Here is a 23,524-nt window from a genome sequence, read left to right on the forward strand (position 1 = left end):
CTCTCTCTCTCTCTCTCTCTCTCTCTCTCTCTCTCTCTCTCTCTTCTTCTTCTTTTTTCTTTTCTCTCTTCTTGTTCTTTCTTTTCTCTCTTCTTCTTCCTTCTGGTTTGCAGGTGGGAGGCTGATATCGAGCCCGGTGGAGTGCTGGTGTCGGGCGGATCGATCTGGAAGGGCAGCAGTGCGCTGGGATGCAGGCGCGGGGGCGCTGGGATGGGCAGCAAGGTGCAGCAGCTATGGGTGGAGGCGGGTGGGCTGTGCGCTGCGGTTGAGGCCGGAGAAGGGCAGGGGCCATGTGTGGATGTTGGCTGGATTTTTTATTTTATTTTATTTATTTATTTATTTATTTTTTTTGTGTTTAGGGTGGCGGCTGAAAGAAGAGAAGGTTTGTTTTCTCTTCTAGGGTTTGAGTTTTTTTTCTTTCAAAATTAGGGCTAGAGACTCGTGCTGATAACGTGTAAAAGTAAATGGAAATTGGTCTACTCATTTCATTTGATAGTCCCTTTATATAGGGAGAGAATTACAATGGAAATATCAATTACAATAATGATAGTAAATGTTGATTGAGCTATAGTCGCAATTCCTTAATTCTCTCTTCGTCAGTTATTTTGACGATGGCACATAATGTGTTTTTCCTTCAACACTCCAAAATAGCTAAGAAGCCAAAATAGAGAGTCTGCTAGAAATATGCTAAATGATATTAGTTATCCTGTTGTGCTAGAAATGTCAAAGTTTTCATTCTTCTGTCATTTCACTCTTGTCCTTGTATTGTCAAGTAAATAATCTAATTATCCGTATGCCAATATGTATTCTTCCCTTTGGTTTTATTAACTCTATACTTTGTTTGCTCAATCGATCGGCGTAGAGGTTGTTAATCTAGCATCCTTTTGAGAAAATCACACTATATGGTGATCAACGAATGTTCGATTTTCTTTTATTTTGTTTCTCAATTTAATTTATTATGGCTATCATTGAATGCCTGTTATTTTGTCAGATATTATCTGCTCACTTATATTTAGAACTTTTGTAGTTTATTTGGTGCCTCAAGTTTATGCACAAAAAAATGCCAAGAGGAATCGTACGCCAATTAGTGCACATTAGAAGACTGTGGAAAGAAGTGTTGGATTAAACACCACGATGCAGGACATCAATGCATTCCTAATGTTCACGGGACAAATTATGTTTGTTATTGCTTCTACAATTGTGGAATGATTTGAATCAATATGCTTGATAGATGGTAGAATAAGGCTGTGGAGTCGCCACTAGGAGCAAAAAATTTCCACCCTTCTATTTTTGATGGAATTTTATCAAAATGTACGCACAAAGATACAATCATAACAAGTAGAATAACATGATTACCCGATGGTAACACAATTTTCAGTTAACTTGTCTTTGCCTCAGTTATACAGAAACAACGGCATTTGCCTCATCCATTTGACTTTTGATAAAGTCGACGCCTTCGGCTTTCCTGACCATTGTCCATTTTGAAACTCAAAGCCTTGAATATATCATTCTCAAAAAAAGAAAAAGACAAAAAAAAAACCTTGAATATTTTGTATTTAGGTTATTATCATAAATGGTACCTGAACTTATCATCTATCTTATCAATGATACCTGAACTTTAATTTTGATCACAACCAGTACCTGAACTTTTCGATTTCATTTTAAATGGTATCTATCACTAACATCTTCCGTTAAAAATTGACATGTGCGAAGCACATGACCTGTATTCAAGAGTGGTTTGACGGAAATACCCATTTAAATAATCTTGTTTACTAAAGAAATTCCTAAATAATATTTTGATAAATTAATATCTTAATCAAAATAGAAGTTCAATTAAAAATAGAAGTTAAAATTAATCTCTACCTTCTTATGAAATAAAAATTTAAAAACAATATGTTAAAACTTAATTTGTTTTATAGATACATGTAAAACATTTCAAATAAAACTATAAAAAAAAATAAAAAAAAAATTTGGACAAACTATAAAATAGGCCAATAGGGGTGGGCGCGGTTCGGTGCGGGTCGTTGTTAGACCAAAACCGCAACCGAACCGCTTTATTCGGTTGTGCTATATTTAAAACCGCAACCGCATTTTTAAAACCTACACTGCTTACTTCGGTTACACCGTTTTGCGGTGCGGTGCGGATCGGTTTCGGTTTGTGTTCGACTTCCTATTTTTTCGCATATTTTCGACCAAAGTCGACAAATTTAGCTGTGGAACCATTACTATCAAAATATCAACAAAATAAACCACTCAACAAACAACAAGTAATGAACATTTCAAATAACCTGTTCATGACATCAACATCTCAAGTTCTGAACTTGACAAATAACATTAACACTGTCAAACCTGCAGATCAACTATCAAACATTCAAACATCAACAATTTGCTCCAACTGTTCAACATTTCAAACCAAAAAGCAATTTCCAAAACTAAATCAAAGTTCCGGTGCAACGTACATAAGCGGTGCAGCAGCTTCACTTGTAGCAGTTGGTGTTGTTCCGGTGCTTGACCCAGTTGGTGTCGCATTAGGAGTTTGCGATGCTCCACTTCCCTGACAATGAAATCAAACACATAAGTTAGCACTTAGCAGAAAAGAAACAAAAGGTTAACTTTCTCAGTTTTATTATGCTGAGATCGATTAGAATGTGATGGAGCTCAACCTACCAATCTCAGCAAGAAGCAAAAGCAAAAGCAAGTAAGAAGCAGCAAAAGCAAAAGCAAGTAAGAAGCAAAAGCAAACTTTAGAAGCAAAAGCAAAAGCAATTAAGAAGCAGCAAGTAAGAAATTGTCAAAATCGAAGAAGCAACACAATAAGACGTCAAGCAAGTTAAGTCTCTCATGGTCAAAATCGAAGAACCAAGCAAGTCAAGGCGTCAAGCAAGTTAAGTCTCTCATGGTCAAAATCGAAGAAGCAAGCAAGTCAAGTCTCCCAAGCAAGTCAACATCAAAACAGAATCAGAAATTGAAAATCAAACAAGAGCCTACCGATTCCATCAAGAGATGAGATCAGAAGACGTTTCCGATCTGGCGTTGCTCGGCGTCTTTGATCGAAGTTCGCAAGAGTCCTCGGTCGGCGTTGCTTGGCGTCTTCAGTCGGTGTTGCTCGGCGTATTAGGTCGGAGTTCGAAGGGGTCTTCGGTCAGCGTTGCTCGGCGTCCTCGGTCGGCAGAGAAGACGGAGTCGAGAGAGAGAGATCTGAGGGTCGAGAGAGTCAGAGAGATGAGGCGGAGTTGAAGTCTCGAAGAGTAGAAATGAGGGGCTGACTAAGTCACCTAGGTTTTCTCTCATTGAGAGTAATCAGGTGCATCAGGTTTCACATACTCCCTGATTTCAACCAATAACAATTTGACAACTATATAAAAATAATATTAATTTAAATAAAATAATATTTATTTAAATAATTATTAAATATGTGGGCGGTCTGGTTTTTTTTCGGTCGGTTCACAACCTGAACCCGGTCCCGAACCGGAAAAATCCTGTCCGGTGCGGTAAAGTGATTTTTTCCGACTGGTTTCATCCGGTTCGGTCCCCTAGCCGGTTTTAAGGGCCGGTTTGGCCGGTTTTGGCCCTCCGGTTCGGTTTCTGCCCGCCCCTACTATAAAACACTTAAAACCCAAAGCTTATCAATACTTTCGTGATTTTTTTCTCATGTCATTCATATTTTAAATAGGAGTTTCTATTCATACGTCCAAAATTGGTATTTAGACCTTCTCACTTAATAGACCTCCAATTTACTTTTACAAATAACTAATTTGCTATCTACACTCCCTAATTTTCCCACAATACCCATCGTCCAAAAAAAAAAAGCCTTTTTTTTTTGTAGTTTATTCATACCTCCAAAAATCAATAGTTGGACCTTGAAGATTTCACAATTCTATGTTATCTTAATACAATTAAGCTAAACGAAAAAAAAAAAATTGCATATCTCTCTCCTGGCTGCTTTAATTTCTATCTCTCTCTTTTACTGTCATTTGTATTTTTATAGAGGTTGTTTACAGCCTTGTATGCGTGAATTCTTTCCATGAAATTTTCAATGTTTTATAATCTTATGGTGATAGCTTATGTTTCTTTTTTGTTGAATTAATGAAATACAATGTGGCGACCCGGAGACCGGATTACCACAGCGCCGCCTCCCCAAGGAACCCTACGCCCGCCACACTTAGAGAGGAAGTGTTTTGGGCCTAGAATTCCTCAAAGAGACAAGGCCTTTGGGTTGGAGAACAAGAAATCTATAAGCCCGAAATTCTTGGGCTTGTATAGTGGGCTTGGCTCGTAATCACAAGATTACGAACTAGGCAAATAAGAGGAAAGGAAGGTGGTGTTGAGTTGAGTTTTAGAACCTATGTCAATTTTTTAGTTCTTAGCCCAAGTTTGCATTAAGTTCATTAAATGGTAATTTATGTGAGTCTTCTAAGTCTAGCCCACTAGGACCTAAACTCAAATGGAGGTTCTAACCCTAGGGTTCCACTTTGGTGGTAAGCAATCACACACATCATCAACCATACATAATGTTACAAAAATTTAGTGAAATCAAGCAAGCCAAAAAAGAAATAAACTTTAAATAGAATAAAACAAATTGTGTCCTCCAAGGATTATCCTCCGTACCCAAGCTTCGACAACAACAGCCTGCAAAACAAACTAAAGTAGGGGTTAGGCTCCTACATCCAGTCATTGCCCATGCCCGCCCCCATATCTAAGTTTAAAAACATGAGTTATCGTTTTGAATAAAAGAAGTAGATAAAAACCGGTTTGCGCTTCCACGTGATCGTCACCACGTAACTACAATCCCACGGCAATTGATCATCTTTCACACTTCCATCACAACCGTCCATCTAGCCAATCACTTTTCGTAATTCAATAATCACAAGGCTAGAGACAAAGGGGAGATAACAATAATCAAGGGCATGGTGCACACTGCCCACCACCGGTGGCTCAAGGAGGAACTGACCTCTCCTTACATCCCCATCAATTGCCAACACATCAATCCAATCCACGCAAACCATTTCAAGTTGTAAAAATAGATAATTTCCAAAACATGCAAGAGGCCTCATATAAAACATAGTATATGCAAGAAAAGCATAGATAGAGTTAAAGGCATCCCCTACCTGGAACTCGAGCTTTCTCTTGCAGCACTTGGCCTCAATGCAACCTTGTAGCAACCACCACTTCACAAGATCCTACCAAGATATCAAGCCTAGACCAAATAAGTGACATTAATCACGATAAACTAGGCTAGCTATTCACTCACATAACTCTCCGAAGAAAACATTTCCTTTAACCTAATTACTAACTAATAACCAGACCATTTGGGTTCCAATAAGGGGTTTGTTGTTAGGAAGAGGGGGTAAGAACACTTTTTAAAAGACAAGTTGCTTAAAACTGAAAACAGAGTTTTAAAGGAGCTGTCAAGGGTCACGGAATTGTTCAAAATACTTGAGGTAAACTCTTGAGAAATTTTGAAAGAAGGATGGCTTGACAATCAACTCAGTAAGATTGAAATGGTTATTGAATTTCAAGTGAAACCAAACAAAGGGTAAAGGTTTTAAAGGCTGAAGTAAAACAATGTGCAGATTCTTTCCAGAAATACAAGCTTCTGTCCCCCTATTTCAAAATTGCATAACTAATTCTAGAAAAATTATTTTGGGGTGATTCAAATTCTGGAATGTTCATATATGTGTCTAATATATTTCTCTAGAAGAAACTGACCCCAAATTCTCAACTGTTTAGCTCCAGTTTTGAAATGAATGCAACCGGGTCAGATTTTACTGAAAACTGAAAATCTGCAGAAACTGGTTCTTTTGTGTAAAGCTCTTTTGGTACCCAAAATGGCTGGTTAAGTAGACTCTAAGACACCTATAGAAAGTATCTAAAGCTTCTAAAAGCTTAAAGTCTCAGTCACCCTTCAATACTATAAGGGGAAGGTCTTGTAGCTCACTAACATGATGTTTTGAAGACATGGTGTTTGGACAACAATAACACAAATAAACTCTATGATCAAGCATGATTTCAATGTTCTAAATAACCATGTTCTAGCACAAATCCAACACACTTAAGAGGCATGTCTAATGCTCCTAATGATCTATAGCTCAGGTTACTTTCTAATAGTATATGGGCAGGTGTTGTAGCTCGATGACATAATGCATTGAAACATGATATTTGGACAGCTACAAACAACAAATAACCTTTGAACCAAATACGATTCTAATACTCAAGGGGTAGCCATGACCTAGCAGAATCCCTAGACATTAGAATGGATGACAAATCAAAATTAAGGCAGCAAGATACCAACAACAGCAGTGACAAGTTCATACTCTTCAAGAATTCGTAATAACAACCAAAAATACATAGAGTTTTATGGAAAAGATGATACTCACCAAAGACTAATAAAAAAGGGGAGTTTCTCTTGAGGATTTCAACAGGAAAGAGAGCTGAGGGAGCTGGTTGGATCGAGTCCAACCGCAGGCCAAGAAGTTCGCTCAATCTCGAACATGCAAAGTGCAACAGAAACTTCTCAATATGTGGGATAGTTGTTTTGAACGTATTGAGCCTAAAAACTGAAGAAAGAAAGGGGAACTTGATGGTTCCAGAATCTTACCAAGTGTTTGTATCAGTCTCCAGTAAGATGTGAGGGATTCGAGTGAAGCAAGAGAGGGAATTCAAGCAGAAATCCGGAACAGGCTCGTTTCAGAACAGCTTCCGCTTCGAGGGGTGTACAGGACTCAAATCGACTCCAATGGAGCTGAAATTTTGAGGCTAGATAGAGGAGACATAGATGAACAACTTTGGTGAAGAAAGTTTTTTGATCGGAGGTCTCTAACTAGGCGTTTTGGGGCTCGTAAACAGACTGATGTGTCCAGGGACGAGAGGAAAGGTGAGAAGAGAAGGGTGAATGGCGATTTATGGCCTGGGTTCTCTCTTTTGAAGGTCTGAGATGATGTTCTTGGAGGAGTTGCCCTTTGCATGATGGAAACGTGGAGGGGAAGAGCTGAACGAGGCTCCCTTTCTCTCTGCCCAACTCTGACGTGAACAAGGAAAGAGGAAAAGCTGAGCTTTGCGTGTGAAGGAGAAGGCTCAGCTTGGGCAGATAAATTTGGGGTAAAAAATAAGGTGGTAAAAACCAAAATGATGGGGAAAATAAAAGTAAAATAAGTAAATACAAGAAAACTCAAATTAAAGTGTTGACAATGCCAAATAAGTATCGGGTCTCACAAAACTTATTTTTAGATAGAAAAATGGCAAGCAAGTTTTGTCGGAGTTTTGCTCGAGTTTGAAAAACATAAGGAGTAAATAAATTGTGCTTTTGAAAGTCGGTGAGATGCTTGACGAGTAAGCTTCGGGTAAGGCGAGCAGAAATTTCGCCAATTATTAAGAAAGGTAAAATAAGAAAATCGTAAACGCACGCACAAGTATATTTCAAAATTATGCAAATATGTCATTATGAGCTACAACCATATTGGATCAAGGAAGAGGTTTGGGTCAAAGGTCGACTAACTTATTGGGCTAGGTTCACTAGCATACCAATTTGTTGGGTGTCCAGAGTAAATTTTGGACTCTAACCTTACGTTATTCTCGGGCCCAAGGCCCAAGCCCAAACTATTTCCAAAAGTCTTTGGCCAAACAAAGGTCGCGAAAAATTTTCCGGTCAAAAAGTGACGTTCGGAATTTCACGGGGTCTACATACAATGACTCTTTCTAACCCCCCCCCCCCCCCCCCGCCCCCCCGCCCCCTCGTCAAATCTTCTTTCCACCATCATTCTTGGTAATGGTTTGACAATTTTTTGCTTCCTTATTTTCTATCAGTTTCATAACGGAAACTCTTTTTTCATAAGAAACTTATTTCCATTGATGGGTGATCGATCACAAAGTTCATAAAATTTTGACAACAACATAAATAACATTTGCCGATGTATATTTCAGGGTTTACGTTGGAGGAGAAAGTTTTTTCTAATTAGAGACTACTACAGTACGTAGAGGTAAGAAGTTTTTTTTTCTTTCTCTCTTTTGTGTCTTTATTGGTAATTTGACATGAGTTGACAAAGTCAACTACTACTTGAAAAACGAGGGAGGTCCGAATGACAATTTTGGAGGTATGAATAGAAACTCCCATTTTTAATTGATGTTGAAAGTTTTTCTTTTTGATAATCTAATTTTTTTATGGCCATAATATAAGTGAAAAACTGAAAATAAGTGATATTCCAAAAAAAAAAATTTACAAATTTATCCTAAAAAAAATGAATCACATGTTAGGCACATGTCAATTTTTAACAGAAGTTAGTGATAGGTACAATTTAAAATGAAATCGAAAAGTTCAGGTACTAGTTGTGATCAAAATTAAAGTTGAGCTTTTTACCAATAACTACAAAATAACACTATTATTTACCAATAGCAGACTCCAAAACCAATAGCCCATGCGGTCAGATAGCTGAAACAGGCTGTCAGCCCATTTTTAGAAAAAACACTCAAAAATTAAGAAAATTACGAAACATGCCACTGAGACTCACATAACCCATTTCTCCCAAAATCAGAACGGTTCCAAAATTGAAACCATCCCAAAATCCAAATCCTCCCTAAATCGATCTAGGGCTCCGACGAAGGTAGGGGATGAAGCAGCTGGCGGATCGAGCCGGCGAAGCAACCGGCTAAGGGAGGCTGCGAATCCGGCGAAGGGAGGCTGCGAATCCGGCGAAGGGAGGCTGCGAATCCTGCCAAGCAAGGCTCTGAATCCGGCGAGGAAGCGCGAGACCCAGGCGGAGAAGTGAAGCCTTTGACTGCCGAGCAATTGGAGCAGTACGAGTCCATTTCGGAGTCCTCCGACTCTGACTCCTCCGAAGGCCTCGAAGACGAGGAAGAGGACGGCGACGATGACGAGGATGACGACGACGACGACAGGGATGACGACGACGACGCGGATGACAACGACGATGAGAACGATGACGATGAAGATGACGACGACGATGTCCAGGAGGTCGTACAATCCTCCGGTGGCCCTCCGGTTCAGTCAATAGATGATGAGGACGATGAGGATGACGAAGAAGACGAGGAAGACGCTGAAGGAGGCGACGACGACTGCGAGGGAGATGACGACGACAGTGAGGGCGAGGATGAGATAATTAGCCGAATCTTGCCTTTATTTTCCTTATTTGTTAAAGTAGCTTTCAGTACTTTCCGGTTGAAAATTTTCAGATCTGGTCCTATTTGTTGTTTTATTTTCTATTTTACTAGTCGGATTTACGTTTCTCAGGTTACCGGAGCTCTGAGAGCTGGGGCGGTGGAGTACCCCGAGCGACTGGGCCAGCCTGTGTGCCAGGTATTTGGTTTGTGTAACTGAATTTGATGCTTAAGGTTTAGGGTGATATGAGGCAGATCACATGTATTGGGTGGAGTAATGTCTAATGTGGATCATTTCATGCTTTTATTTTTTGTTTGTTATTGCTGGGAAATTATGAATTTAGCTAGTTTGATTGTGCTTTGCTTCGTTAATTACAGTACTATATGAGGACGGGGATGAGTACACTACTCGGGGCCAGTACACTACTGCGGATCAGTACACTAATGCGAATCAGTACACTACTGAGGGTCAGTATACTACTGGGGGTCAGTATACTACTGGGGTTAGTATACTGCTGGGGGTGACATACTACTAATCCTCAGTACACTACTGCTTGTATGCAGAAGCAGCAAAGCCAGAGATAAATGATAGTGTCCAAGTTTCATATTGTAATATGTACAAATAGTTTTTGGAATTATTAAATAAATGAGTTGTTTCTAAGAAAAACAAAGATGGAATGTAGAGATATTCTTTTTTCATAATGCGATCTCTGAAATATATTTATTGTTGAGTGTTACTGAGGATCAATACACTACTGAGGGTCAGTACACTACTGAGGGTCAGTGCTACCATTAGAAATCAGTCGAGGTTATTTTTGCAATTTCTCACTAACAGAACAATTCAAAAAATTGGTAGGAAAATGACCGCATGGGTCATGAACAGTACCGCAAGGGAAATATAAAAAAAAGGCCTGTTAATGGTAAATATTGGATAAAAAGTGTAGTTAGTGGTAATTTGCTAATTAAAGTTCAAGTACCATCGATAAGATGAAGGATAAGTTCAGGTATCATTTATGATAATAATCCTTTGTATTTTAAAGAAGAGAACATGTTGAACTTTCGTTTTGCAAAGAAAACATCTTGTTTTGTATGTTAAAGAAAACAGTACTGTCTCTGAAAGAGTGGAGCTAGTACTAAGATTGTGACATGTTTGTGATTGTGAGAGCTAAGTAGCGTACTAAAACAGAAGAAGCCCTAGCTACAAATCTGCTGCCAACATGACCTGAGCTCGTGATGATGAAAACTCTGGTGCTAATGAGAACTTTGGAGGGGGAGTTCAAACTAGGTGAACAACCAAAGTTTCCTCCTTTCTGTGTTCATGAAAACTTTGATTGTTTTTCAGAAGCAAAAAGCGGGATAAAAAATCGAAGCACAACTCCGAGGGGGATGAAATGTTTGTTGGGTTTTGGAAATTGTTTGGATAGAAGTTCTAGTGTGGCTTTGGCTCCTGTACGTCTAGTGGTTTAGTTTTGGATACCAGCATTTGTTCCATATTATTCGCGTTGGTTCTCTTGGCAATTTCTTGTTCAAGGATCAATCTTTAATGAGGCATTAATAATAGTTTGACAGAATATCAGAATGAGCAAAACGTTCTCAATAATGCGCAGATTAGCAACACGTTCTAATCTTACTTAGCAAGCATGAAACTGTAGACGTAATCTGCTTCTCAGTTTTACAGTATGGTGATCTCATACTCTACACTTTACAGTAATGCTGCAAATCAACTTATTCAATTCTATTGAACAATGTGTTTCCTAACACGTCATTACATAGAGTATGAAAAATTTAAAACTGAATCGATTTGGATCGATCAGCAGAAGAATTATTCCCTGGCAAGAAGTATGACACATTGTTCGTCAGTATTACTTGAACAGGGCTAGGAGGGATCGGTATAGGCCAATCCCCAATAAAGAAAGGCTGTAGTCGTGGTTGCCATGACTTCCCAGCAACACTGCCTGTACCCAACTTCCGAGCAACATTGCTCGTACCCAACTTCCTAGCACTGCTTCTACTCTCATGCACTTTCATTGTTAAGTTCCCATAAGCCTGCAACCACATCATATCCATTATTCTATGTTAGTTTGAAACTTTAAACTCAGAAAAATAGCTCAAGACTTGAAGGAAGCAAATGTAGATGGTAGTTTCATTTTAGCAAAGGAATAAACTACACCATGGAGAATGTAAACAGTAATCTCAAAACCTCAATGACCAGCGAGTAATAGAGTTTGTATAAAAAAGCTTTGTGGACTAATTCGACTGTAATAATAGACGAATCTATGTCGTAGGGTGATTTAACACACAATGGGAATAAGATGTCACGTCAGTTTCCAGAACAAACAAAAGACTAATAGAAATCAAGCTTCATAGTTCTTTCTAACTTGAAAAAGTAACAGTTGTTACGAACCTGTAAGCACAATTTCCTTTCTGTATCACAAATTGGATACTCAGGGGGGCAACAGTGAATGAGATCCTCACAACAGACACCAAAGTTGTCACAACATGTCCAAGAACGGCATGTTCCACGAAACCACATCCAACAACAGCAGGTTTCCCCTCCATTACTATCACAATTCACAGGACCTGGCGGAGGAGGATTTGCACCAGTCTTTATTGGATATAAAGCAAACATGTTGATACCACAGAGCCCTTTGTGATTTCCATGATCACGTTGCAGATACATATAGCCATCCATTCCCCAACGTTTGCCCCATGAATTCTTTAAAATCCAATAATCCACTCCATTTTCTGAACCATAACCTACGATTAATACAGCATGATCCAACAAAGTCGAACATGAACCAGTGACAATCCCCTATCACGCATATAAATGAATGAGCTAACTTGACACATCTGATGAATATCAATAAATTTAATGTCATTTAGTTAAGACCATTAACACAAACCTTTGAGTAGAACTGAAAAGCAAAGCTACTGGCAGCGATACTTGCACTCACAGGTTGCCTTGCCACAGCTTGTAGTAGTTGTTCCTCATCATATAGGGGCACATATTTAAAAGAATCAATCGTCACAACACGCCTATTTACCTAAAATAAAAGTCAAATTAGAAAGTATAAGAAATCAAAGCATGATACTTATAAGAAACATTAAGTACAGTAATTAAGTAATTGAGGGTGGAGGCAGCTGGAAGTGAAAGAAGTAGATACCTTTTCCTGATTGCAGTCCATATCCCAAGCTTGATACGGGTAGTCCATATCTGTGTCAATTCCCTTGTTTTTCATGACAAATTGAAATGCACTGGCCACTTGTCCGCCGCTGCAGCCTCTAGTTGTGAGACCTTTGTTACAATCCATCAACTCTTGTTCAGAGAGGCTGATAAGTGACCCAGTCACAATCTTGTTGATACCTTCGATGGCACCAATAGCCGAGAATGCCCAAGAAGAACCTAGACAGTCCAAAACAAGAATTTCTCTGAATTGTTAATTAAGAGAGTAATACTCGGTTATTATACTGACACCAGTACCATGCAATGACTCAAGAAGACACTTATACTGACAATGAGCACCAAGAATGACACACAGACATTGCAAGCAATACGTTGATTGGTTAATGGTTTAATGCAACCATCTCTCCACAATAGCACAAAACTCAGATGATAAGTAAGTAACTTAAAGTGACCTGATGCAATCAAACCAGCCAGATTAGATCGAAGAAGGCAATCAAGCCTAATGCCATGGCTCACTAATTTGCCTCAACTTCTCAATTCTTGGTGCTAACATAAGCTAACTGAGCTGTGGAATGAGCCAATTATTCAAGAAAAACTGTAAAAGCTCCAAGATCATTAACAAACCCAAATTCAGGCAAACTTAAAATCACCAAGAAACAAGAAAACCAAAGCAAAACGCTAATAAAGACAGCATCTTTAGCCTCACATACAATCTACAATCAAGAACTGAAATTTGTAAAGATTGAGAAGAAGAACCAACATACCACAATCCCCTTGATCTTTAACACTAGTCACAGCCCCTTTCTCCCTCCAATCCATTGAAGAAGGAACATCACTAGCCACACTGGATTTCTTCTCTGCATTGTGCTCAATAGCGAGAAATATAGGCCTGAAGCCTAAGCGAGAGGCCCTGAACTCATTTTGGGTCATATCAGAAAACGAATTCAGGGAAAGGGTATAAGAAAAAGCCATTTCGTTGTGTTGGGTAATCAAGGCAAGGTTTTGCTCAAACACACTGCGCCTGTAAAGCTCTTCTAGTTCTGAAGAGTATGACTTGCCATACTCTTTGCACCAAGCTTCAAACACTTGGGTTGAAGAAGAAGAAGAAGATGGGTTAGAGACGAAAAGAAGAGTTAGAAGAGTCAAGAAAAGCAAGGAGGAGTTCATGCTGGAGGGTTTTGGGGGTTTTTGTGGAGATCGGAATTATGGAGAAAGAAGCAAACTTTGGATTGTATGAACAATTTCCTTGAAGGGTTTTGGGAAATGAGGGTTCTTGGTGGTTATACAGTCGGAATTAACCGGTTCCGTTATCCAAGATTTTGGGCGGGAAGATATAGAGAGAGAAGATTTATTCGACGTCGTTTTGGTTTGGGAGCAGTTTTGGATGAGGGCTGCAGGCACTGGTGGAACGGCGACGTTGTAGAAGAAGACATTGTGAATTTCACTGAATTGAGATTCCGGTGCCGGAGAGGAGTAACAGTTTTAGTCCTATTTCTTTCGGATATGAAGAGGGAGGGAGAAACAAAAGTGAAAAAAGATAACATTTATAAAACCCATCTGCCGACGAACAAATCGTTGGCTTGGTGCCTCCCAATTTTTTTGTTTTTTTTTCCATGTATAGAACATTGAAGTCGTCAGCATAAGCATACAACACATTCGCCAATGAAATGTCGTTGCCATAAGTATTATAGAACACATTTGATAACGAAAAATCGTTGTCATATGTATTAGAACACATTTTCGACGAAAAATCATTAAACAAAGGTGACCTTGCCCCTAAAAAGTCGTCGGCATAGGTATAGAATACATTTTGGCTTAGCTTCGTTTCCAAGTTTTTTGTTTTTTATTTTTTTCAAATGTTTGATTAATAAAGTAATTGAAACCAATTTAGTTGTCTATTTAAAAAATCAAAGGATAAAAATTGGGAAATGTGGGAGACTTTAGTGACGAAATGAAACAATTTTCGACTCTGAGATCAGAAAATAATACTTCTCACTACATTGGGCAATGAATGTCGTTTACAAAGCACACCAACAAGCAAAGATGGTCCTAGTTTCTTATTTCTTCTATTTTGATTGAGAAGTTGAAGCAATTTTCGACTTTCGAAATGCATTCTCTAGCTCGTAAAATAACTCTAGTCGTGACGTGGGCTGATCTTTTCTGAAGTGTAAGCCCCCGATCTTTGTAACCTTGCATAGCAACTTCTCGTAACAAAAGCGTGAATATGAAGGAGAAACTAGACTCATTCGGCATCTCACAGTCTCACTTTGCACTTCTCAGACACGAACCATTACAAGTCTTCCATGATACAAATACTTGATAGGACAGAGATACTTTTAATTTTATTCATATACGTTGAGTTGAAGACATTACATGATCAACGAAATATTTTAACATTGAATTTGGTGCGCTTACAACAGGACTATTTTGTTTCCGAGTTATATACAGAAGAATAGTCTCATCTGCTGACAACAAATATGACATACCTTTGGTCATTACCAATAGAACAACTTTGCTTTCGATCGGCTTGACTTTCCCAAACTGCCTCTACTCTCATTTGCTTTCATTGTTAAATTCCCGTTAGCCTGCAACCACATCACAGCTTTATTACCCTTACATTATACATTTTAAGGTTACAATGATAATGCAAGTGTGTATAATATGGAAAGCAAATCTCTGAGTTTGTGGATGAAGCATTGTGCAAAGATTAATTGATGAACTAAACCGAGTTCAATAAAAGAAGGACCTATAATGATATTTGAAGTGCGGTAACAAGCAATGCACTGAATGCAGTTTTCAGAAAACATCAATTTGACTCTACAACAAACAAGAAATAAAAAAAACCAAGCTTCATATTAAGTTAAATAAAAGAAAGACTCATACAAACCTGGAGGCAGAAGTTCCTCTCTGTATCACAAATAGGATAATCATGGGGGCAACAGTGAAGTCGATCCTGACAGCAAACAGCAGAGGCTAGCTCGCAGCATCTCCAAGAAAGGCATATTCCAAAAAACTTCTTTGCACAGCAGCAGGTTTCCCCAACTCCACACTTGGAAAAGATATCACATTTAGTTGGACCTGGAGGAGGGGAAGGCGGGGGAAAAGGAGGGTTTTCCCCAGTCTTTGTTGGATATGAAGCCAACATGTTGATTCCGCAGACCCCTTTGGAATTGCTATGATCACGCAGCATGTGAATATAGCCATTCATTCCCCAGTTCTTACCCCATGAATTCTTTACAATCCAATAGTTCACCCCATTTTCTGAACCATAACCTACAATTAATACAGCATGATCCAAAGAAGTTGAACAAGGACCAGCAAAAATCCCCTGTCACACAAATAAATAAACGAGTTATTAATAGACATAATGATCAACAGTTGGTGAATCTAACGTCATAGGGTTTAGATCATTGAGACAAACCTTTGAGTAGAACTGAAATTCCCTGCCACTGCCAGCTATACCTACACTCACAGGTTGCCTTGCCACAGCCTGTAGGAGTTGTTCCTCATCATTTGCGGGCACATCAGTATAGCCATCAATTGTCACAACATGCCGCTTCAACTGAAATGTGAATGTAAATTAGCAGCATAAGAAAACAGAACATAATACTAAAACGTGCTAAAGTACACAATGAAGTACATTGGATGAGATGGTCCAATATACTATATAAAGTTTACTTATACTACATTAATCGACCAAACAATATGGGACAACGATCCCCATGGAAACATGATTAGTGACATTGTCTTGTGCAATGGTAAAAGTCCTGGATTGTGAAGTTGAATACCGCACAGTTGATTGTATAGAGAGTACTATGGAGGAAGACAAAGAAGTAAATACCTTTTGCTTATTGCAAGTGCCATCCACACCTCGATACGGGTAATCCTCCTCAGTGTCAATCCCATTGTTATCTATGATAAACTGAAATGCATCGTCCATCAGTCCACCATCACAGCCGCTATTTGGATAAACTCTGTCACAATCAATCAACTCTTGTTCGGAGAGGCTGACAAGCGATCCAGTGACAATCTTGTTGATACCTTCAATGGCACCAGTTGCTGAAAAGGACCAACAAGCACCTGTACAGATATTGAAATTGTTTCAATATTCAAGGGAATACGTGCCCCTAATATAACATTACTGCAATGACCCTTAAAAAGACACTTAACAAATATGTTCCGTATTATAATTGTCCAACGTTTGCGTAATGATCCGACTGAGAATGAGCACTAGAAATGCAGTAAACGACAAAGCATCTACACTTCAAGAATTCAGAATAGATGCAATTTTGCAAACATCCTTACTTCATTAATAGCACCAACAAACACCTCCATTTAGAATTGACATACAAACAATTCGAGTTGAAAAGCTTCTTGCTTTATCATTTCTTATAGTGCAGAAACCTCAATCGACTTGATGCAATTAGATAAGCCGCAGTAGGTTGAAGCAGGCAATCAAACATTTTAACACATTAACACGGCTACCTTAGTTTCACATTTCTCGGGCCGAGTCAGTTGAGTAATGAGCCAATGATTCAGAAAAGCAATATGCAAAGTCTCCAACAAATCCCAGATTCATTAACAAAATTTAAAAGCTAATAATGAACAAAAAGACAAGATCTTCAATCTGGTAAATTATACAAAGAGAGCAGAAAAGTGTAAAGATTGAGAAGAAAAACCAACATACCACAACTGCCTTGATCTTTAACATTGCTCACAGCTCCATTCTTCCTCCAATCAATCGAAGAAGGAACATCACGAACCGCACTGGGTTTTGGGTCTGATTTCCGGTTTAGTCTGAGAAACGTAGGCGAAAATCCTAACAGAGAGGCCTTAAACTCGTGGTGGGCAAGATCAGAAAATGAATTAAGAGAAAGGGTGTAAGAAGAATTGCCCAAATCATTGTGTTGAGTAATGAAGGCAAGATTTTGCTCAAACACACTAAGCCTGTAGAGCTTTTCTTGTTCTGAAGAGTATGACTTGCCATACTGTTTGCACCAAGCTTCAAACAGTTCAGATGAAGAAGAAGAAGAAAGGCAAGGATGGGAGACAAGAAGAAGAGTTAGAAGACAAAGCAACAAAGGGTTCATTTTGTGTGGAGGGAGGTTTGGTTTTTGAGGTGGTGTTCGTTGTACTGGTGCGCCTAGAAATATAGAGGAACTGTATGATTGGCCAAGAAGGGTCTGACGCTGACCAGTAAAAACTGGACATTGAATGGTAATAGTAAGGTTGATTTTTCCTTATTTCCCCCATTTAGAAATGGGAAGCTTGTACTGAATAATGATATACTTGGACCAAGTGCAAATTTTTTAGGGAAAATGATCATTTACCCGATTTTAGGCTAAAAATTGCCCACTTGCTCCACCAACTGTTTTTTAACCCCATTTATCCAAAACACTCTAAGGGATTATTTCCCCTTTACCCAATTATTTCTTTTTTCTTTTTTTTTGAGACTTTTTTGCCCTCTCCTTCTTTCTCACTTAGAGAGAGAAGTCACCTTCCACCTTGCTGTGCTCCGGTGACTAGTGGCCGGCGCGGTCTCCGGCGACCGGAATCCGGCGACCGGTGACCGGACTTCGGCGAACGGTGACCGGATTCCGGGAACCGGTAACCGAAATCCGGCGACCGATGACTGGAATCCGGAATCCGGCTATTATTGCCCCCCAGTAATCATATTACTGCCCCCCAGTAATCATATTATTGCCTCCCAAAAATCATATTATTGCCATCCAGTGAATTGTATGAACTCCCAAAACCAAAATAAATACACTACAGGAACAATTGATCAATTTATAATCATATTACTGCCCCCCAGTAATCATATTATTGCCCCCCAATACAAAGTCCAATGTTTCTACTGCCTCCCAATAGACCACCAAAAATGCACCTTTTTGTAGGATTCACAAATAATTTGACTTTAATACACAGAAAACAACATGTAACTTATCAAAACACCACACTATAGTGATCCCTGTCCCTCGTATCAAAGTCTACTGGGGGCCAATAATGTGTCTACTGCCCCCAGTAGACCATCAAACAAACCCCACAGTTACATTGCAATGTCAGATTACTTACATTGTTGAACAGATAGTAGATCATTGGCCTCCAATCCAATAGACATTCAAAAAAAAATAAAAAATAGCCAAGACGACGTCGTGTTGGTGTATCAATTAAATACAGGGATCCCTAAATTGGTCGTCTTCCCCAAAATTTCCAAAGCAAAAGGGGCTTCTTCAATTTCAATGACGACGACGAGCAGTGAGATGAAGAAGAAAACTCAGGAGTTGCCGAACCTGACGGAGTGCCATTGCTGCCACCTCAGAGTCGACCTCGCAAAATCCTCCAAGAACAACAAGCTTCAGATTCTCTACAACGAGTGGCGGATCGTCCTCCTCTGCAACAAGTGCTTGGCCCGTGTCGAATCCACCGAGCTCTGCTCCTACTGCTTCAACGACTCGTCGTTCGGCCACTGCTTCTCTTGCCGCCAGTACAAGCGACGAGTCCACCGGGATTGCGATTCCGAGTACCGCAGCGCCGCCCTCTGGTCCGGGTCGTTGTCTGCTGCCGCCGACCAGGTCTCTGTCTGCGCCGATTGCTGGGTGTCGGAGTCGCTGGCCAGGTGGAGGAGAAGTAGAAACATCAGTAGTAGTGGTAGAAAGAATAGGGCGGATTTGAGATTGGGGAGAAGGGGAGTCCAGAGAGAGAGAGAGAGAGAGAGAGAGAGAGAGAGAGAGAGAGAGAGAGAGAGAGAGAGAGAGAGAGAGAGAGAGAGAGAGAGAGAGAGAGAGAGAGAGAGAGAGAGAGAGAGAGTGTGTGTATGAGGGCAATACTGTCACACACTGTTGGATTGGGTAGATGGGGTTAAAAAACTCTTAGTGGAGTAAGTGGGCAATTTTGAGTCTAAAATTGGGTAAGTGGTCACAGCCCCAAAGAAATTTTTTATCTCTTTTTGGGAGGACTACTGCATAGAGAGGAAAACTGTGTGATTTATTTGATTATATCCATCATGATAAGAAGTTAATAACAATGACATATTTTGGTAGTGTGAAAACAGTGAAATGAGGGTAAAGAGAGTTGTATCATGTATGTGTGATAAAGTAGTGTTCACACGATTATCAGGTAATTAAGAATTTTGTAATTACTTATTATTAGATTTAATTTTAAGAGTCAAGATTAAAATATTTAAAAATTAATATTTTAGTCTCAATTCTTAATCTTTGATTCAAAAAATGAGTGACATCAAAATCTTAAGTTATTGGTGACTGTGTAAATATGATTATTAAAACATTATGTCAATATCACGTTCAAAACAAAACAACAAAGAAGCCCTTTCAGCTTCCTTTTGCTACCCTCTCGACTTTTAATTGGGATCAATTTAATTTTAGATGCTTTAAAGGATTCTGTTTGTAATTGTTTTCTTTTTCTTCTAAAAAAAAAAGTCATTGAAGTTAGTGCTTTGTTAGTGATCTTTATGCATCAAGGAACGAATGGTTCATAACGATGTTCTTAATTGTTACCTACATTATTCATTTACTTGATTACATATCAGTATTAATTAAGCCAATAAGGCTTAAGGTTAAATTTTCAAAAACCCTGTAATTGCCCTTGGTTAATTAAAACTCCAAGACTATAAACTTTTACTAGACGTGTGAGCAATGGATCACCAATTGCTATTTACCACAAGTTCACCAACTGTATTACTCTTTATTTTTTATTGCAGTTTGAGGAAGAAAGAAATTATCTAAACCAATATTTAAAAAAAAAAAAAACGTAAAACAAAGCCAATTGACGCACGCGTAACTGCGTAAGCGTGTGTTAAGAGGCTAGTGATGATTAGACAAATAGTCAAATGTAAAAAGATAATATATAAAATGTTATTAGTATTAATGTTTTTTTGTAACTTTTGTTTAACTGCAAAATATGTGTAAATGAACAGGTTTAAGTACGGAGTGAATTATGGAGGAAAAGTATTTAATTGGACCAACATAATTTAATCTCAATAACTCAAAAACGTTTATACTTATATAAACTGAAGACTAATATTGCTAGATATTTGATACCGAGTTTTTAAGATATCAGATAATAATACATTACTAATTAATTAACGAAAGAAAAACATATGATTAATATTTAGCCCTTTATAAATAGAACCGAACCCGAAGGCACGTGTGCAAGCGCCCCCTAGAACAGCAGAGCCTCACTGGTAGCGGTTTAGAGTTGGAGTTGGAGTTGGAGTTGGATAATACAAATAGGAACCAGATCACACCCAGACAGACCAAAGCCCTCACGAACCCAGCAACCCTAAACCCATCTGTGTCTTCAAACCCAAGGTTTTTCAAAACCCTCTAGTCAATCATGGACGTCGATCCTAGTAACTACAATCAACTTGTAAGTATCCTTGTTTGTTTTCAGTTTTGGGGTATCGTAATTTTCAGGGTCAACTTCACTCCCAATCACTGTTCTTGATTACATCAGGTTTGGTCGTTGACTTGTAGAGCTGGGTGGTTTTATTGTTTATACTTCGTGATTTTCTACATAGTACTGGCCTGGTTTGATAAAGATTAAATTTTGGAGAAAAAGAATGCAGCTTTTCTTTTGCTGATTAACTTGTGTTTCTGGGCTTAATGAGTAATTAGGATTTATAGTCTTGTTTCTCACTGGAGGGGTCCAATTGGGGCATTGATTATGATATTGAGCTCGAACTATACATACTTTTCTTTCGTGATTGATATTAATGCTGTTTTCCGCGGTGCATTTATGTTTATGATGGTGATTCTGTGTTTGTGCAATGACAGGCTATCAATGAGAACGACACTCATAGTGTTGTCCTATCATATCTGGTGCACAACTGTTATATAGAAACTGTGGAGTCATTTGTTGCTTCTACGGGGATGAAGCAGCCTGCCGATTGCATTGATGATATGGAGAAAAGGAAAAGTAGGTGATCTTTTATCGAATGTCCTCACATTTGATTTTAACTTGGAGATAATGTTGTAGTGCTTGATTGATGAGGGTGCTAAGCATATGTTTTTCTTCTTCTTCTTCTTCTTAGGGATTTATCATTGTGCAGTGGAGGGGAATGCTCTTAAGGCGATTGAACTGACAGAACAGCTGGCGAATGACTTACTAGAGAAAAATAAAGACTTGCATTTTGATCTTCTCAGCCTTCACTTTGTTGAACTTGTTTGCTCTAGAAAATGGTGAGCTAAATAACAATATGCCAAAGCTTGTATTAAGCATTTTTGGCTTTTATAATTTGTTATTTCTTTGGCAGCACAGAAGCTTTGGAATTTGCCCAGACCAATTTGACCCCATTTGGGAAGGTGGAAAAATACGTTGAAAAACTCGAAGTATGCTTCAAAACCTTAACTATTTTCCCGGCTATACTTTGTAATCATGTATGTGAGTATGAAGCTGAACTTTGTTTTTGCTTTAGGACTTCATGGCTCTTCTTGCTTACGAAGAGCCGGAGAAATCCCCAATGTTTCATTTGCTTAGCAAGGATTATCGGCAGCAAGTTGCAGATAGTTTGAATCGAGCAATTCTAGGTTTGTTACCTACCCAACTCCCTTCATGCTTATATACACTGTATCTGCTCCTATGCTGCCATAGAGATATTTGTTTCCTTGGATATAGTGTAACTTGTTACTTTGTTAATTGTCATTGAAGCAATTACTAAATTAGTCCCTTTTACTCTGTTTATTGGTTTTTTAGCACATTCAAACCTTCCCAGTTATACAGCAATGGAAAGGCTAATACAACAGACAACAGCAGTTAAGCAATTTATAAGTGAAGACAATGCCAAGGTAGTATGCAGCTTGTTATTAATCTTTAGTTTTTTGCTTAACTTTTGAGGTTGGCTTTGTTTGGAGCTGAAGTATCACTTCTCATTTGCCCTTCTCTGACTTGTCAAAATTAATGTTTGCATGATTCTATAAGTGGTTGGATTATTTTGTGTAAGGCTCAAAGTGTTTAGTTGGGTGCCAGCTTGTTCACTCTGTTGTACATATGTTATGAAGAGACAAATAATGGGTCTGTCAAAACACAATGAAAGATTCATTCTACTGAGTGGTAGTCACAGTGAATTCATCAATATTTTGTTTTTATTGGGATTGAGAGGAAACATGTAGATGGTTTTATTGGCTTCTAAATTGCCAGAAGTGTAGGCACCAAAGCTATTGGGGACATGGTCACTTTTGTACCCAAAAAGTGAAGGGAAGTTGAGAATGTATGCTTAGAAAAGGATGGTGATTGGAAAAAAGTTGCTGATTCCATGAGTATAAATTGAACAGTTATATATCGATATTCATCCATTACTCTGAGTGTGCATGAGTGCTTGTGCTTGTGCTTGTGTGCATGTCAGTGCCTTTTCCATCCTTTTAGATAACTAGGACATAATTAGGAGGAGAAACTTCCTAGAAAATGCTTCCTCACTCTATTTACTGTGTGGTTTTGCAGAATGGGTCACAACCATTTTCTTTGAAGGATTTTCTTAGCAGCTAATGGAGGAATGCTTCAAGTACTACTGGCGAGGAGCTATTGCGGTTGATGAGCTTTCAAGTCTTACTGTTCAGCAAGTTTGCTTCTAAGTTGCCACAAGTTGAGCAAGTTGAGTCGGGGTCACCGATTGTTTCTTGTATAGAGAGTAGTGATCAATGGATTTTCAGATTAGCTGGCCATACAGAAAATCTACAATTGGGTTAAAGATTTGTGCCAGTGGGTTTGTTTATGTGGGGTTTTTTGGTGGATTTAATGCAAGGCTTGCATATGGTATTTTTCTTATTCTGAGACTTGAATAGTTCTGTACTCTATCTAAATTATAATGTCACATGACTTGATATGCTGTAATTTTCTCGTCATACTGGGATGTATGTAATATTTTTTTTTTTTTTTTTTTGAATAAAGGGCTAGTGCAGCTGCCTTCAAGTCTTGATTAATGAAAAGGTTCTTGACCCAAAGCACTAAAATTGGCTAAAAGTTTCCCACTTATCCCAGCAACAAATTTTTATTCCCACTTATCCCAGCAACAAGTTTGATTGAGCATTGTAGATCAATAGAAAAAAAGAAAAAATTATTGGAGGGCAATAGATAGACCTTTAATAAAGGTCTATTTGGGGGGCAATAGACGTTTTGAATTGATATAATCTTTTTTTTTTTTTTAATCAAAGTTTTATTTGTCTAAATTTAGAGAGATTAATTTCCATTCCAGAGACTGGGGGGGGGCAATAG

General features: G+C 38.7%; 4 protein-coding genes and 1 long non-coding RNA gene across 5 annotated transcripts; 2 read left to right on the plus strand and 3 right to left on the minus strand.

Annotated features, from left to right (window-relative positions):
• Positions 1-4,581: 4,581 nt before the first annotated feature.
• On the minus strand, positions 4,582-7,046 carry LOC121050148. The gene is made up of 3 exons (XR_005802113.1): positions 6,599-7,046; positions 6,378-6,484; positions 4,582-5,197 (listed from the first exon to the last, which is right to left on the minus strand). It is a non-coding gene; the product is annotated as an uncharacterized LOC121050148 (long non-coding RNA).
• A 1,365-nt stretch (positions 7,047-8,411) lies between these two features.
• LOC112171738 (nucleolin-like) lies at positions 8,412-9,647 on the plus strand. Its single transcript, XM_024308875.1, has 4 exons — positions 8,412-8,416; positions 8,614-9,151; positions 9,245-9,317; positions 9,490-9,647. The coding sequence occupies exons 1-4, from the start codon at positions 8,412-8,414 to the stop codon at positions 9,645-9,647; spliced, it is 774 nt and encodes a 257-aa protein (XP_024164643.1).
• Positions 9,648-10,752: 1,105 nt separating this feature from the next.
• LOC112173436 (cysteine proteinase COT44) lies at positions 10,753-13,806 on the minus strand. Its single transcript, XM_024311055.2, has 5 exons — positions 13,060-13,806; positions 12,276-12,514; positions 12,015-12,155; positions 11,516-11,923; positions 10,753-11,157 (listed from the first exon to the last, which is right to left on the minus strand). The coding sequence occupies exons 1-5, from the start codon at positions 13,460-13,462 to the stop codon at positions 10,897-10,899; spliced, it is 1,452 nt and encodes a 483-aa protein (XP_024166823.1). The 5' UTR covers positions 13,463-13,806; the 3' UTR covers positions 10,753-10,896.
• Positions 13,807-14,611: 805 nt separating this feature from the next.
• LOC112172628 (zingipain-2) lies at positions 14,612-17,446 on the minus strand. The gene is made up of 5 exons (XM_024310030.2): positions 16,983-17,446; positions 16,137-16,375; positions 15,717-15,857; positions 15,183-15,623; positions 14,612-14,880 (listed from the first exon to the last, which is right to left on the minus strand). The coding sequence occupies exons 1-5, from the start codon at positions 17,383-17,385 to the stop codon at positions 14,791-14,793; spliced, it is 1,314 nt and encodes a 437-aa protein (XP_024165798.1). The 5' UTR covers positions 17,386-17,446; the 3' UTR covers positions 14,612-14,790.
• A 3,009-nt stretch (positions 17,447-20,455) lies between these two features.
• On the plus strand, positions 20,456-23,143 carry LOC112172629 (glucose-induced degradation protein 8 homolog). The gene is made up of 7 exons (XM_024310031.2): positions 20,456-20,683; positions 21,091-21,232; positions 21,348-21,495; positions 21,570-21,645; positions 21,732-21,843; positions 22,010-22,101; positions 22,754-23,143. Exons 1-7 carry the CDS (start codon positions 20,651-20,653, stop codon positions 22,796-22,798), a joined length of 648 nt encoding a protein of 215 aa, XP_024165799.1. The 5' UTR covers positions 20,456-20,650; the 3' UTR covers positions 22,799-23,143.
• The last annotated feature ends 381 nt before the right edge of the window (positions 23,144-23,524 follow it).

The sequence above is a fragment of the Rosa chinensis genome, chromosome 6 (assembly GCF_002994745.2).
Source record: "Rosa chinensis cultivar Old Blush chromosome 6, RchiOBHm-V2, whole genome shotgun sequence".
Lineage (NCBI taxonomy): Eukaryota > Viridiplantae > Streptophyta > Magnoliopsida > Rosales > Rosaceae > Rosa > Rosa chinensis.